The sequence below is a fragment of the Camelus ferus genome, chromosome 4 (genome assembly GCF_009834535.1).
Source record: "Camelus ferus isolate YT-003-E chromosome 4, BCGSAC_Cfer_1.0, whole genome shotgun sequence".
Lineage (NCBI taxonomy): Eukaryota > Metazoa > Chordata > Mammalia > Artiodactyla > Camelidae > Camelus > Camelus ferus.
This window is the reverse complement of record NC_045699.1, coordinates 8,562,663-8,579,663: the sequence shown is the minus strand read 5'-3', so window position 1 is coordinate 8,579,663 and position 17,001 is coordinate 8,562,663. Positions and strand designations below refer to the sequence as shown.

The following is a 17,001-nucleotide window of genomic DNA, read 5'->3' as shown; positions in this document are numbered from 1 at the left end:
CCCTGGATGTCACATTGAGATTGGAGAAGCTTTGGTGACAACACAAAATAAAACGGCAAATAGCGTGGACTTTGCTTATGTTCAGATTCTTTATCTGTTGACTTTCTGGTCACTCTTCAAGGCCTCCCCTCCGTTTAAGCTTTCACTGACCTGTCCAGTCATATCTTGTGGTTCCTTCTACTGCGCCCTCGTGGTTTCCTTGTTTTCTACATGATAAATCGAGTTATTTTCTATTATCACAATTTTCATTTAGTATTTATTGTGTACATATATCTGGTCTTTCCAGTGGGACAATAGAAACTTCAGGTGAAGGATCCTGGGACAGCTTGATTGCTTTAAGTCAGCCAGCGTTCCATGAGCATCAGCTCTGTGCTGGGAGGTGGACATGCAGTTTGATGAATAACACTCCTCTGTCTGAGGAGTTAACAGTACAGCAGGGGAGTCAGATAGATAAGTAGAAAAATACAGTGGTAGATACAAAGAACACCTCCATTCCCTCTAATTCTCAATTTTAAAGTTAAGAAGCAAAATGAATGCTTAAAAATGCCTGTCGACTGATGGAATAAAAATGTTCTGATTGGAAAAAGCCTTTTTGGTGTTGCCCATAAATCAAGCAGTGTCTCAGATATTGTAGAGGCCCCGAAGAGTTTTAGGTGAGTTCATTGAGAAGTCTGTTGAATACGAGATCCAACTCTTAGGGCAGTTGATAGTGGACTTTGGATGTAGTGAAAGTGAAAAACAGCAATAAAAAACAACTCTCATAATGTGAGGTCCAAGCAAGGGTCCTCTCTATGGATTTGGGGAAGGAGGAAGGTGGATTTGGGCAAAACAACACGGATGAAGGCCAACAATGATTCTGCACGGATCACTGATGGAGGGGTGGGCTGGGGGACCAGGAAACCAAGGAGGTAAGGGAGAAAAATTCTTAAGAAGTATCAGATTTAAAAAATCCCAGTCCACCAAGTCTCTTTGTCATTATTTAAAGGCAGCTGACTTTCCTCAAAGAGAAGGAAGGCAGCATCTGCAGAGTGGAGGGGCAGATGCTTTTAGGCTTGGCTGAACTCACATGAGCGCTAGGGCACGGGCTCTGGGGGAGGGCTTGTGCCTTAAAACCCCCGGGGCCTGAGCTTTCCAGAACAGTAGGCGTGCCTCCAAGGAGTTACGGGTTGTCATGGAGAGAAAGTACCAAAATGCTGGGCCTTTCCACTGCTTCATTGGGAGTGAAACCCTTCTTGAGATATGTTTTATTAAGCACAACTCGACTCAGTAAAGAACCCTCAGTTTGACAGCACTTTGACTGGAGTGACAAGAGATGGTTTTCTGGGGGTGGGGGGACAAAAGCCTGCTGCGTTGCCCGTCGATGCATCATCTTTCAGTTGTCTGCCCTGGCCTGGCCCTTCCCCTCTCATTCCAAACCCGGGGTTGGTCTCTGCAGCTGCTGCTTTTCTCATCAGTGGCAGTGATGAGATGGTAGAGCTCAAAAGACCTGATGTCGCCAAGATCCTGGTGGAGGCACGTGGAAGTCACCAGTAGGGGGCAGCCCAGCATGCTCCTTAGTCTTCTGTTCTTGTCCAGGGGCTCCAGGGCAGGGAGCAGAAGGCTTTTAGACTCTTGCCTTTAAGTGGTCCAAGGAACCAAAGACCTGAGCCCAGGTGTATTTGGTTACCTCGTAAATGAGAAGCCTTGGGTTCCAGCTTCCCTACAGTCATTTCCCCTGTGGCTTTTTCCAACTCTGTCTCTCCCTCTCTCTTTCCCTCTCTTCTTCCTCCCCTCCCTCCCCTCCTTCTTTTTTTCTTCTTCACACATTAAAAAAATTAAAAAAATATATATATACATATAATGACGAAACACTAACTTTAGTTACTTATATTCAGACCTTTCCCTTTTAAGAAAAGAGTTTAGTAGTTTAATAAAATAGTTTAAGTTTAAGTTTCTTTATCCCAGACCCATTCTCCTTTTCCAAGGTGACCTTCCTTGAATCTTCTTTTCATACTTTACAAGCATCCTTGACCATGAACGTGATGTGATATAGTTTGCTGTGTCTTTTTAAAATTTCACATAAACTGTTTTGTATTATATGTACAGATCAGTATAAGATTTTGCTTATTTTTTTCTCATTTGGCATGATGATTTCTTTCTGTTCAAATATAAAAATCTGGTTCAATCTAACTTATTTATCTAACATCCCTTATTTTGTTCTGTTTCTTAATTGATGAACAAGAGTTGTTTCCAGCATTTGATTCTGACTGTATTACAGTGAATGTTTTTGTATATGACTCCTTGTGTGCATGTGTGAGAATTTCTCTCAGGTGAACTCCTTAGAAATGGAATTGTTGAACTCTATAAAGTGTGTGATTTATACTTTTCCAGGATACTGGCAAATTACTCTTCAAAGTAGTTGTGCCAGTTTATACTTCCTTAACCAATGTAAGAGAAATATGCCCCCTCCCATCCTTAGAAATGCTTTATTTTGTCAGACTTTAAACATTTTGTCCAGCTAGTGGGAGAAGAATGGTATGTCCACGTTGTTTTAATTTGCATTTCAGATTCCTTGAGGGGTGAGCAGCTTTTCATATGATCCTTGGCCACGGAGGTATCTCCTCTGTGAATCGTTTGTTATTAACTTTACTGACTTCCATTCTAACCCTATGATTCCTCACTTAATGGTATCCAAGGAGCGTTCCTTAAGGGGTAGATTTCATGAGCATTTTATAGCCTGCAGCTACGTTGTGGGCATCTCTGCAGCTGGTAACTTATGGAAGGTTCTTGGCATCTGGAGGGGCATTTGCTGACTTTTTAATATGGCTCTTCTGTTGGTTTTTTCCATTTTGAGCAGGAGAAAATTTCATTCTTAATCTAGGGCATTCCTACCTCCACAGTGAAAGAGTATTCTTTAGTGACCATTTTTCATAATTTCACATAATTTTTTTGATGGTTTGCAGCAAAATCTGTTGTCTGGTCTTAAATTCAAGAACAGTTACACTTTGCTTAGCTCCTGATTTTTTTTCATCTCGTGAAACATTATGAGTTTACCCCTGACTAAATGTATCCCCCTTTCCTTCTTTTCTTGGGCATGATCACTAAAAAAGCTTCAAATTAAGCTTGTGGCCCTTTCCCAGTAAGTAGATGCATTTTATTGAATACAGTTGGGGAGTTTATAAATGAAAAATCTGATGAAAATGAAATAACAATAAAATAAAGGGCATAAATAACTAAGAGAAACGTTAAAATAAATGCTCTGTGCCACGGATGCTAATTAAGTCCCTCCTGAGTGTTGGGCTGCTGTCACAAGCATGGAGGATGCAGGGGTAATCCAGGCAAGGAGCTGAGGAACTCTTGGGTGATTGCGGAGCAGCGGCAACCACCATGCTGCTCAGCTGTGAGGCATGAACAGGCTTCTCTAGAATCCTGGTTGTGGCTCCAAAGGGAACCTTGCCTACATTATTTGTCCTTTTTTTCTGCCAGTTGCATAGAAAAAAAAAACATTAAAATGTGGGGCTCTCTTGAATACAGTTCTTATGGGAGATAATTTAGAAAAGGGAGGTGACTGTGGTTTTTGCTGAAAATGGATTGGAAATCTTAGGAACAAATATTCCTAAAGTGTGATGATTTTGAAACATTTCATAAAGACTCTTGATGTTGAAAATTGCTGTTTGATCATTCAGTTGGAGTCTTAAAATGTTTCCCTCTGTGTGTGATAGCAGGAGAGAAAGGGATGCATCCTTCCTGCACATCTATTGTGTCAGGCTCTGGGGATCAGGGAGAACCGAGATCTTTGAGCAGAAGATGCCCTTCTGTCTTGAGTGTTGCTTTTTTATGTAACAGGGACAAGGTTTATGTGGATCCTTTTAAATTTCTTTCTCTTTGGTGTAACTTTGTTCCCTCAGAGCATTTGCTTATTTTGCCTTATTTCTAAAATTTATTTTCTAAAAATGGGTGCTGTAGCACTTACCGTGTATCGTGTATTCTGACATCTTTTCTCTTTTTTTGAATTGGGTAGAAGGGACTTATAGATGCTATGTCTCTCCCTCATTGGTTACTATTTTTTCATTTTAACTCATGTTGTTAACAGTAGGGTTACATATTTGTTTGCAGTGTCTTAATTGGAATGTTATGTATCTCAATTTTTTTTGGAAAAAAAAGGGAAAAGTCAATCCTAATACAACTTCCTGAAGAGCCTTTGGAACGCCAGGTGTTGTTTATCTATCCATCCATCCATCCATCCATCCATTTCTCATCCATAGATACCTGCTTAGTGCAAGGCGCTTTGCTAGATGCTGTAGGGCATATTAAGAATTATAAAACAGGATCCAACCGTCCTCAAAAAGAGGTTGTGGTCTCAGAGAAGTGAATAGAAAGGTACTCAGATAACTATTGCACAGGGAAATCCCATGGTAGTAGGTTTAATAGCTTTGTGTTTGTATTACCAAGGATTTTATTGGTTGCAGGTGACAGAAATTCAGATCAAACTTCTGTTAGCGATAGCTAACCTCAGAAATGATTGGATCCAAAGGCTCAAGTGGCATTTTCAGAGTTCTGTCTCTTATGTCTCTTAGCTCCCTCTCCTCCTGTGTGCTGACTTCATTCTTGGACAGTCTCTTTCCTTGTAGCAGCAGTATTTCCCCTGGAAGCCCCAGGCCTGTGTCATCTTTCAGCTGTCATCTCAGAGAAACAGAGAGAGACTCTCTGTCTCAGCATTCATCTTTTAATTTTAAGGAAGCTTCTCACTGGTCTAGTTGAGATCACATGCACATTTCTAAGCCAGTTACTGTGGCCAAGGGGATGGAACTCTCAGTCCAGCCAGAGTTACCAGTTTACTCCTGTATTTGAGGGCTTGGCCAGTGGGGAAAAGGAGGGTTTCTACACAGTGTGCACTAGGGCAATGTGGGGCTTATGAAATGTGGTTCCTGAAAGGAAAAGTTGGTTGTATTACTGACAAAAGCAGAAATAGGAGATCCTGGGCCAGAAAAAGAGAGAGCTGGAAGAAAGGGAGACGGAAGGGAGTGAGAGAAAGGGGGAGGAGAATCAGCTTCAGTGTTTCAGGAGGTAAAAGAGGGAGTAACTCCTCTTAGCATATGAGGAAAAGTGATTTGTCCTGTGTATGGTGACACCAGCATTCCTGTGGCTGTCACTGCAAAGGTGAAATGCTTTTGAGAGATAGTGGCTACATTTCCAAGTTATTTTCACCTCTATGCACAGGAGATGCCTTGAAGGGGAGGCTAACTGAACTTGTTAGTTGAAAAAATGATGAAAGGATAAGAAAAAATGAAACCTGGTAAACCTGTCATTGATTATGAAACCTGTCCAACCCTGGCTTCTCTTCAGTCACACTCAGTTTCTTTCCCCTTGCTGTATTTAAAATATATGATGGGGCTAGGTGGGTGGGGAGAGTTGGCTTTGAGTAGCCTGGTAAGGCTGCATGGAAGTTACCCATTCTTTCATGGACTGCTTGCATTCTGAGTCATTAGTTTTCACTGTTTTTTTTTTTTTTTTTTTTTTTTTTTTTTTGCAGTTACATTGCAAATCAGAAGAGATTAGAAATCATCAGTGAAGATGATGTGGAAGCTTATGTGGGACTGAAAAATCTGTGAGTACTCGGGACTCGCATAACCTTATCTCTGAACTTTTTCTTATTTTTTATTATAATCAAAGGGCCATTCGTCCGTGAGCTCTAACACCCATGCAATTCTGTGCTCTCTTAGGACCATTGTGGATTCTGGATTAAAATTTGTGGCTCCTAAAGCATTTCTGAAAAACAGCAACTTACAGCACATGTAAGTAAAGGTGGATTATTTTGCTTCCCAAGACCCAATTTATTCAATATTTTCCCCCTCTGTTTATTTTCCTTCTTTTCCAACTAGAAAGTCTCCTTTTTTTTTTTTTTTTAAGTTAGTATAGCTTTGACAACAGCTTAGAAGCATTAGCTTTGATTTCTGAATAGCTTCAGAGGGGTACTTAGAACAGCCTGCTTATTTCCTTTCATGAATTTCTGGGTCGTTTCCATCTTGGACGGAGCAATAGGCCAACAGCAAGGAGTCTGATGTGAAAACTATGTCCTGGTACAGCGTTCTCAATTCTCATTCTTTTCCTTGGACTCATGACATGTCCTCTGGAAGCCATCAAACTAGTGGACTTGAAAAAAACTGACTTGGCCTTGGCCTTCTTAGGGAACTAAAAATTACTAATGCTCTTCCTCCCTCCAATAGATCCTCTTTTGAACGTTCATTTTCCAAAAGCTATCTGTCATGGTTGATAAAAGTGGAGAAAAATCAATCATGGAACATGCCAAAGGTACAGACGACTGTAACAATAGCAAATGCTTCTACTGAAGTCAGGTTGATGTCAGCTGAAGTCAAACAGGAGTATGGATAGTGGGGGCTCTTAGGTTGTTTGCTGCTAAATCCTGTTAGATGGTGGCACTTGGTCAATAAGGTGTGGGCTTCCTGAGATATTTCTTCATGAAACGGAGGATCGCTCACCCCTAAGCTCAGACTGGTGGCCCCTACACCCCGAGTTTTCAATAGGAGCTTTTGCGGGAGGAATGTCGCCTGCGTTCACCAGCCCTTTCGTGCTTTGAAAATTCTCTGCAACAATACCTTACGTGTTTCGTGGTCTACGGTCTACCTGTAGGACTCTCACCTGCTTTATGTCACTTGATTCTTCTGACAGTTGGTAGGAAAGATCTTTTTGATTCCCATTTCATAAACATAAAATCAGACTCAGGTCCACAGATGCAAAGTGGCTGAATTTTGACTCCAGGACTCACTTGTGGCCATGTTCTTTCCATAAGAACACAGAAAATAAAATGTGTACTCTCCATATCATGAGAGAATCGGCCCATTTTGTAACATTTGTCCTCTTTCCTTTTCCTGGGGAGAACAGTTGCCTGATGGATTTCCAGGCCAGTTATAAAAGAAATCATTCTCTCTGAGCTGATTGCCTGGACACTCTAAGGAGATTTGGTGACCTTATGAAAAACCTTAATTTCATCAAGCCAGCATGGTGACTTCATGTTTCATAGGTGGCGTTAATGTTGAAGTCAATTTAAAAATCAAGTCTGTAGAATTAAGATATAAAACATTTGCCAAAAATGTGATAAAACTCCAAGGAACTTTATGAACACATTTCATTTAAAGGCTTTTTGGCACCATTGCTGTAGCTGGTTTGCCTGTGCAAATCTGATGTCTTGTGTAGGCCTTGCTAGCATAAACAAGGGAAAGTTGGATACAAGAAAAAGGCAAAATGCTCTAATGCAGCCACTTGAGTGTAATTAATGACCTCAGTGGTTAAGTTCTGGTATTTTCATTCCTGCTAACTGTAAACCTGCATTACTCGACAACCACTTTTTACTGGCTGGTAAAATCACTTCCCCTAATGTTGTGATCTAAACAGTGGGCCTTGGTTAACTGTAGTTTTAGAAATAGACTTATTTATTACTTTACTATACCTTTTATATTTCCCCTACTTTCCTTGTCCCATGCTATTTATATGAAAACCAAAGCTACCTTTTGTGTTTTTTCCAGGGTGATATATAGGAGACTAATTTTAATGTATTCTATATGCTGTACCAACTTATATAAAGCCAAATGTTTGTTGCAGTCTCCAAAGAGGTGTCATTTGAAAATAGGAAACGAGGGATATGGACATATTTTTTATATATTTTCTTTAAAAGCCGACAGTTGGGAAGCCCAATAATTGATCAGACTGCAAAGACTCTTGATTTTTGTGGCCGTCATCAAATAGTAAGACAGCATGAAATCAGGCTAGTGTACAGTTATGGAGAAGTCACAGTGCCAGGAGGCTTCGTACAGTCACGTGATGAAAGGGGCTCCAAAGTGCCAAAGTAGAAATTGAAGTCGTTGGCTTTAGAGAACGGCAGGGAGGAGAGAATTAAGTCAGGTGCCTGTCTTTCCAGGCCTTGGTGTCAACCTCTGCTTACGAGTAAGGACCCGGAGCATTGGTGTATTCTCCCTGATGTCCCACATGTAGTAATGGCACCCTTCCTTGAATATCAATACCATGGCTGCGGGGGAACTGATAAAGAAGTGTGTATGAGGAGCTGTTTCTCTCTACTCCTGGGATGTACTGCTTACCTCTCTGAGTTTCCCCAACGATATAAAAATGTACAGAAGACCTGTCTGTTTCAATTCAGGTTTTAGGGAAATTCAGATTGGACCCTGTCTCCCACCTTCATCACTCTTCTCCTACACTGTGCGTATTTAGCATTCCATGGGAACGGTCCAGATCCCCTATGACTGGTCCCTGAGTTTATTTCTTGGTGCCTTTAATTCCTGCCCGGCCCCTGAGAACCCAGAGACTGTGAGAAAAGCCAGTATTTGTGTTTTCCAGGGGCTTTGCAGAGGTGCTAATTAGCTCCTTTGCAAAGTTCTGTAATCAAACAGTAAGAGGATTGTTGATTTTTTTTTTCCTCCCCTCCCTCCTCCTTCTTGGCTTTTGGTCCCAATAATAAGTATGGTTCATAAAACTCATCTTGTTCTTTGGCGTGTAACCCTGCTCAGGGCTGGGCTGCTGGCAGCCAGGCAGGGCAGCTGCCCTGGGGCCCGGCCTTGCTAGCTGACCCAAAACCTTGACCGTGACAGTCCTCTTTCTTTGCCTCCTCTCTCCTTATTCTTCTTGGGAGGAAGAGTAGGAATTTTGCTTGTTTGTTTGTTTTCTGTTTGTTTTTTTTCCTTTTGGAAGAGTTGGAATTTCTTTTTTTTTAAACATTTTTTTAATTGAAGTATAGTTGATTTACAATGTTGTATTAGTTTCTGGTGTACAGCATAGTGTCTTAGTTACATATATATGTATGTATTCTTTTCCATTGTAAGTTATTACAAGCTGTTGGCTGCAGTTCTCTGTGCTGTACAGTAGGACCTTGTTGTTTATCTATTTTGTACATACTAGTTTGTATCTGCCAATCCCAAATTCCCAATTTATCCCTTCCTCCCCCGCTTCCCCCCAAGAGTTGGGGTTCCTGATGAAGATAAATTCATTTGTGCCTCAAGACAGTGGTGAAGACAGGCAGACTGACTTCTCAATATATTCTACATCAGTGAAACCCATTCTTAATTCAAGTTCCAAAAGAAAAGATTTATGTGGGCACATTTTACAACTTCCTGCTCGAATCACTTTTTCATGTGGGTGAGCGCTTTACACTCGGTGTGAAGAGAGAAGACGCAGGGGTAGAAGGAAGAGATCACCTCATGTAGATGGGGGTTTGGATGAGAGGAAATCTCAACATAGACTTAAGCCAGGAGTGGCTACATGCCTTCTTGAACTACAAGATGCTGAAGTAGCAGTTTCTTCATCCATCAACTGACTAGTCTTAGTTCATGCATTAACACCTCCTGGTCTTTAACCCCTCTTGCAGAGACTGGCCAGACATACCAGGAGACTTCAGCCCATGATTTTTTGGGGTGGACACAGCAGACTAGCCTCAGCGGGGCCTGGATTGCTGTCACCTCAGATCTCATGTTCCTACCTGACTCAGCCCAGCACTCACTTTCCTGGGCGGGAATCTGATACCGAAAGGCTTATCTCAAATTGTTGAGGGCTCGACTGTTTTTGTAAAAGTTGTTGTTTGTTTTATATTCATGCTACTTATTAAGCACATGTCTAGAGGCTTAAGCACTGCACACTTTTTAAATAAATTTGACCAGTAAACAAATTCGCAGGGTCAGCTGGCAAATTATGGCTCTGAATTTCCTGGCCCAAGGTCTCGCGGCATTGATTGTTGGAAACTGAAACTCCTGTCCCTTGAATAAAACTACATGTTTGGAACATGTCAGTAAATTCATTAGTGTTTTTCAATCACAAATAGGACATCTTTTCACTGTTGGTTGGTCCAGATCTTAAAATGATATGTTGTTAGAATGTTTCCAGATAAAATCTGACATACTCCTTGTTGTCTTTGATATTTTATTATTAGTATTCTCATTATTAAATTATCTGGTTATTTGGAAGTCTTACATAAACAATCTCAGCAGAGTTTATCGATCAATAGGTGTTATCTTTCCTATTAGGATATGTCAAATTCAGTTCATGTTCAGAGTTTTGTGTGTTACCTCACTTCAAAATATTCATGATGCTCTTTAGTTTTAAAGCATCTTTTTCCCTAATGAGTTTATGGTTTAAATTTAGTTTAGTTTAATTTAACCCTCCTATTGATTGTTAGGAGGGTCAGATATCTTCAGGAGGTATATTACTGGGCTCTAAATATGAAAAATTAACTTTTGGGTAAAAAAGATTAAAACAGACATTATGAGAATTATGCCCCCCCCCACCACACCCCCAAGAAAGAATTATAGGAGAGGCAAGAAGACTAAGCTAGTGATCTCTAGGCAAAAGAGATTGTTGGGTCTAAGTAAGGCATGAACCATGATCAAAAAAAATTATATTTTGAAAAAATTCTATTTGAATACTTTACTCCTGAAATGTACACTTTCAATTCACATTTAATGTTTTTGATTCTTTTCAGCAATTTTACCCGAAATAAACTGGCAATTTTGTCTCGGAAACATTTTCGTCACCTCGACTTGTCTGAACTGTAAGTAATGACTTTGTATGGCATTTGGGGAAAATTTTTCAAAGGAAAGTGTAATTCAGTATTTTTTTTAAATAAGAGATGATGCTGATCTATTCTGATATCAAAATTCTTGAAAAACTGTGTCTCAAATTTTGGCTACTTATTCTTTTATTCCCTCATGAAAACATGATTCAGCAATAAAAAACCAGAAATGTTGGTAGTAAGATATCATTTATTATGGGTTGAAATGTTGTTTTTTACATAAAAGACTTGTTTTCTAAAGGAGAGAAGAGGAAAAGATGAGGGTTTTGTGTGAGAAAGATGGTGGCATGTCTCACAGCATCTCTTTGGTCCTTGTTATGTCCAGGCCCTAATGGAAAGCAAACCCATTCAAGGAGGAAATAGGAGTGGACGAAATCCCTCAGTTTGTCCCCCAATGACAGTGCCCTCTAGCCCTTAGTGAACACTGAAGAAGAGGTAGTCCTCTTTCTATCCACCTTGTGAGATTTTCTTCTAGGTCTGCCATTACATTCAGTATTTATCCTTATGCCCAAATTCCCTTTGCTGTAAAATGATAGGAAAAAATATTGAAATGTATTGATGACTAATAGCATTTCCAAGTGTGCTTAATGCTTGTGTTATAAGCATGAAGCAAAAATATAGGCATTCCTATGGGTAAGGTACCCAAAGAACCCTAAAGCACATGCTCTGTGTGTCAGAGGTGGGCCCAGATGGACCAGGCCTTTGAATACCAGGCAATAGCTTTGCTTAAAGTATATGTTGCATAAGCTGTAGGGTGCACTCTTATTCATAAGGAAATTGTGCAGATTAGAAGATACCACTAGTAGAGAGGTAACAAGTTAGTAGGTAATAGTGAGAGTTACATGGTGGCAATTATTTTTGAATAAACTTAATTCAGGGAGTTAAGCACTGGCTTTCTAACACAAGAGTAGGTGTAAAAAACTTAAGATACGTGAAATAGAGTAGGATACTCAGTGTAAAAATTTTGAGCGTCACTGTGGAACATATTCTTGATGGGTTAAAAATTAGAGTCCCAATTTCAAATTCACACATCTCAGTACTCTCCCTGCAGGATATTTAATCAGTTCATTCAACAAATGTTCATTGTGTGCCTGTTAACAAATCAAACTAACATGGCACTAGGCCATGTGATATAGGTGAGCAGTTTCTGTGTCTCAGGATTATGCTCTCCTGTGGGAGATGTAGAGGCCCAAACAAATTAAGTGTAATGTGTTCCAACAATTACTGCAAAAGGAGTTAAGCCAGCTGTCTGCCCGTAATGTGTGGTCATATGAACACTGCTGGATTTATCACGGAAGATCCCTTTGCTTCCTTATTTCTTTTGTGGATTCAGTCATACATTCTTTTTAAAAAAGATTTCTTGGTTTTTCATGGACTCAGAACACCAGGAAACCTCTTGGCTTAGCTGGGGTTTCAACATTGTGGCTATCTTCTGCATTATAGTCCATATCCAGTAGCATCGAATTTGGTGTTGGAGGGATACTTGAAGCAGTCAAGCAGGCACAAATTAAACGAGTCTGCCGTGACCACATTTTCCCCAAAGAAATTCCCAGAAAAGTCTCCAGGGATCCCTGAGATTCTTAGAACCCAACCAGAAAACCACAGGAGTCAATGATGTTGCAAAGCCCAGGTCCTGTCCTCGTGGAAAACTTAAGTATTGTGGTTAATGCCCGGCACAGCCTATGTAATGATTTTAAATGGCCTCATTTAAAGGCTCATTACCATAAATGGAATTCATCTTAAATAGGCCACTGAGTATTATAAATAAACATTTAAAGATTTTTTTTCTTGTGGTTTTTGTTTTCCTCTTGACTACTTCCTCTTTCACCAGTCACAGCCACAGGAGCCCAGGCAGCATGGCTGCACAGTGGCTTTGTCTTTGCAGACCCTTCCACAGTGGGCTCAGTAACTCAACGTAGAGCTCAGTTGCCCTTGCTCTCAGAAACCCTGAGCTTGGGGCGTGTGTGTGTGTGTGTGTGTGTGTGCGTGTGTGAGAAAGAGGTCTAAGAGCTCCCTTCCAGATTCTCTCTCTCATATTCACTCCACCTTTTTTGCATCCATCAAACTGAACAGTGGTTGTGTAGCTCGGAAACCTGGGCGTGCCACCCTACTGGCTCTCACACTTGTCTTAACGTTGTATTTACAGTCTCATTTTAAATGAAGATGAAATTGCTCTGCCATCCACTGACGTTTGAACTTATTAAGTGTCAACACTTGAATCTCTGGCCTGGTTAGAAATAAGTATGTTGGCGGGAGGGTATAGCTCAAGTGGTAGAGCACATGCTTAGCATGCACAAGGTCCTGGGTTCAATCCCCAGTACCTGCTTTAAAAATAAATAAATAAGTAAATCTCCCAAAATATAAATAAATAAATTAGTAGATCTTAAAGTTCTCATTGCAAGAAAAAAATTTAAAAAAAAAAGAAAGCAGTATGTTAGTGTTCCTGAAACTTAACATTGGCTTCTTCAATTAAGAGTTTCCTTTTAACTGTGTAATAACTGTGATAAATTTGTTGTGACATCTTATTTTCCCCCAACTTATGAGACATCCTTTCCTATTCTGCATTATAGTTACTTCTGTTCCTATCTTGTTTCCCTATTAGTCCATTTATTCTCTACAGAGGTGTTTGCACGTAGCAGAAGATGAGTAGATAATAGGTAAATGATTGAATGATAAGTACTGTTATGCTATAAAGATTGGTGTGACTTCCAAAAATTGCCGACTAGAAAGGATTTGTAATGTTAATGCTTCATAAACACTTGTATAGTTGAAACTGGGGAGGGAAATAGCTCAGTGGTATAGCGCATGCTTGGCATGTACAAGGTCCTGGGTTCAGTCCCCAGTTCTTTCATTAAAAAAAGGTACTTACAATACTTAAAACTGAAAAAGAGAAGGCTGATTGGATTTCACTTTTTTTCCATGTAGGGTCCTGGTGGGCAATCCATTTACATGCTCCTGTGACATTATGTGGATCAAGACTCTTCAGGAGATTAAAACCAGTCCAGAAACTCAGGATTTGTACTGTCTCGATGAAAACAGCAGGAATATTTCACTGGCAAACCTGCAGATACCCAATTGTGGTAATTTACTTTTAAATTGATGAGTTCTACTGGCTATTCAGTCTTCTAATTGCCTTGGTATGGTAGCAAGCCCAGGAAAGTTACCACCACCCGGATTTTATATAGTACGCTGCTGCTGTCCCTGGAGTTGGGCAACATTTGTGTGCAGTCTGGAGAAATCAGCTGGGAGCAACTTTGCTGAGTTTTCTTTGCAAGTAGACTATTAATTCTGGATGGATGACTTTAAAGTGCATAGGGAAAAAAATGCACTGTTTATTCCTTTGTTGCTTTGTTCATTTGTTTGTTCATCCATCCAAAAAGTATCTGCGGATAATGTGGTACTTCGCTGGCCACGTATATACTTGATTGGCACTCAGGCCATGCAGAGGAAGGATCTCAGGGGGATAACGTGTCCTGGTGGCACAGGAACATGCAGTTCAATCCAGAACATTCCCTTAAACTTGTCTTGCAGCCAGATGTCTGTGTCTCTTGATGGGGCACCACAGATCTGCCCTTATCCATGCTGCCCCCATGTCTGGGTTTACAGTCTCCTCCTTGACTTCTTGTCCCTCACTCCTCTCCTCAGCATTGTACTTTCCAGAATTTAAAAGGGCACCATATGATAAAATTACAGCTCTGGGAGTGCCAGTGTGTTCACAAGAAAGGAAAATCCCAGTGTTCTGGTTAGGATTTTGCTGCTGAGGGCTCTTGTGACATACCTTGGCTATACCGACACATGCATATCATTCTTCTGTTGAAATTGTAATCAGTTAGTCAGCCAGTTAATCAGTTCACAGTTCAATTTGATCTTCTGGCCTTGTGGCTGGTGACACAGCAAAAAAACCATGTAGCACCTGGTTCTTGTCCGAGAGGATTCTGTAGATTAACCATAAATATCCAGTTCTTTGTTTTGAAAGGAGCCTCTAGTTTGGAGCCAATTTTCATTTAAGGAAAATATCACTGCTGCTCGTTTTTAATGAGAATGTAATAAAGGAATGGTAAGTGTTACTTTCTTCCCCTGAGGGGGTTTAGGAGACAGCAGTTTACCCTTCCCACAGATTTTTGTTGTAACTCGAGCCCTTTGGTTTCATAATGGGGGAATCAGGCTTCATTCCCTTGTCAGCGTCCCTTGGCTTTGGTTAATAGCCAATACTTTAAAAAAATTTTTATAGCTATTTTTTCCTGATTGATAAGAGGATAACTGTTCTCTGTTCTGATATAAATTTATACTGTTCAAAGACATTGCCTCGAGGGACAAGAAATGCAATGTCAAGTCACCTGGCCGCTTGGCCGGCTCCCGCAGCCCCGTGGCTGTTGTGACCACGCTGTTTCAGCAACCACTGAGAGGAAAAAAGAGAAAGCATCTGACTCCTGCTCTGATTTCACAAAAGGCCTCTTAATAGACATCTGCTTTGCCCTTGCCTGAAACCAATTTGATTTTTTTAATTTTAATTTTTGGCCATATTGTCTTGACAGCATTCCTGTAAGACGCTCACCTAATGTGTTGTTGATAGACCATTGTGATTGGGGTAGGGGAGGGGTAGGAGTGAACTGGTTTTAATTTTTCCTGACCAGTTTGGCAATTTTCAATATTTTAAAATTTGTTTCCTACAAATGAGTCAATGAATTGTGTGTATGTGAGTGAGACTTTGAAACCACTGCCAGAGGACATGTATTTGATTATGACTGAAGGATTACATTTATGGTAACATTCACAGTTAATTTCAACATCAATGGTGCTTTTCAAAAAGCAGCATTAGGAAAGCCGAACTGCTCTCCTTCCTCCAGGAATTATTGGTAGTGAAGATGTTGAAAGACTAACACTTCCCTATGTTGGGGACCCAATCACTCATTCCTGGGCCTGGGGAGACACCCAGCCAGTTCTCTCCACTCAGACCATGTTTTGATCCAGTTGGTCCACTCCCGGGACCTAACCCCATCTTGCCTGTGTGAGGTGGCCCCTATGATAGATTTCCTTTAAGACTCAATAGGGGTCACCCAGTTGACAACAGGCTACCATTCATGTGACTGATTGGTAATCTCACTCAAGAGCTTGATTTGGTTTTGTTTCTTTAAAACTACAGATGTCATCTTGTTGGGGTGCTGATCTCTAGTGTTTTCTGATTGTGGTGGTGAGAAACTCACTTACAGAAGCCTTTTCATAGATATATTTAAAGCTCCAGAAGTGATGTGGCCCAAAGGTTACTGCAGGCAGGGTTGGCCTTGGAAATAGTTGGTTACTGACATCCCCTCTCTGAATTGCTCTCCAGAATGAAGGTTGTTCATTAATAATGTTCTAGTCCAGAATAAAAAAAAATTAAATGATAAAAAAGAAAAGGTTAACTGATAGACTTATTTTTTGTGTTCTTAAAGTATCTTGTTCTTTCTCAATTTTTATTTTCTTTCCAAATATGTTTTATTTATTTATAATTGCACAAATAGCATTGGTACATTTTGTTGCAAAAATAATTTCCTACATTTACACATAAAGCTTGTCTTTTTCTTGTTTGTGACCATTTCAGGTCAGTAGTCATAGCTCTTTCATATTCTTTTTACTCATTGCGTGGTATTCATGGTAGAACATACCTTAATTATATTGACTCTTCCATATTGATGGACATTTCCACTTTACTATAACATGTTTTAACAGGCATCCTTATATATGATCTTCATACATGTGTACAGATGCAAAGGTTTTTCTAGAGTATATAGCGACCAGGAAGCAGAATTTTTGGTTAACATGATTTGCACATTAAAAAGTAGTAGTACCAATTTATAACCACCTCAGCAAAGTATTCCTTGACATGAGCTAACATCTTACTTTTGGTCTCTCTAAAAATGGTATGTCATTTCTTTTTAGTTTGCATTTTCTTGACTACCGTTATCTTCTGTGTTTATTAGACATTGCGTGTTTCTTCGGTGAATTGCCTATTTATATCTTTCGTCTGCTTTTCTATAAGGCTTCCCTTCATTTTCTTCTAGCGGTAGTGTTCTTTGTTTTTATTTTCTTAACTGTTTGAAAATTATAAATTACGTTTCTGTGTTTGTAAATATACAATGCCAACATATTTACCACACATATTTAAACACATTTTTCTCTAAGTATCTAGAGATAACCCCCAACAAGTTGAGAAAAGATACTTTTACTTCCGTTTACTTTCTCCTCCCTCCTCTCAGATTGTTATCATCTGGGATTTTATTTTTAGATTGTTACTTAACATTTTTGAAGATGTATTGTTTCTTTGTTGATTTTTGTATTCTGCTACTTCCTCTTGAAGTGGTTTTTCTTTTTGCTGGAGTATATCCTCTATTTCTTTCCGAGAAATTAAAAAATAAAATCTTCAAGTTCTTGCCCAGCAGAATATCAACCTG

General features: G+C 39.9%; 1 protein-coding gene across 6 annotated transcripts in view; it reads left to right on the top strand.

The window, feature by feature from the left end:
• The window catches only part of NTRK2 (neurotrophic receptor tyrosine kinase 2), a 327,573-nt gene that overhangs the window by 24,894 nt on the left and 285,678 nt on the right, over positions 1-17,001 (top strand). For all 6 annotated transcript variants that reach the window (XM_032477492.1, XM_032477491.1, XM_032477493.1 and 3 more), the window contains 4 exons: positions 5,513-5,587; positions 5,703-5,774; positions 10,481-10,549; positions 13,496-13,650. In XM_032477492.1, coding sequence (XP_032333383.1) covers positions 5,513-5,587; positions 5,703-5,774; positions 10,481-10,549; positions 13,496-13,650 — 371 coding nt within the window. The remainder of the gene's footprint in view (positions 1-5,512; positions 5,588-5,702; positions 5,775-10,480; positions 10,550-13,495; positions 13,651-17,001) is intronic.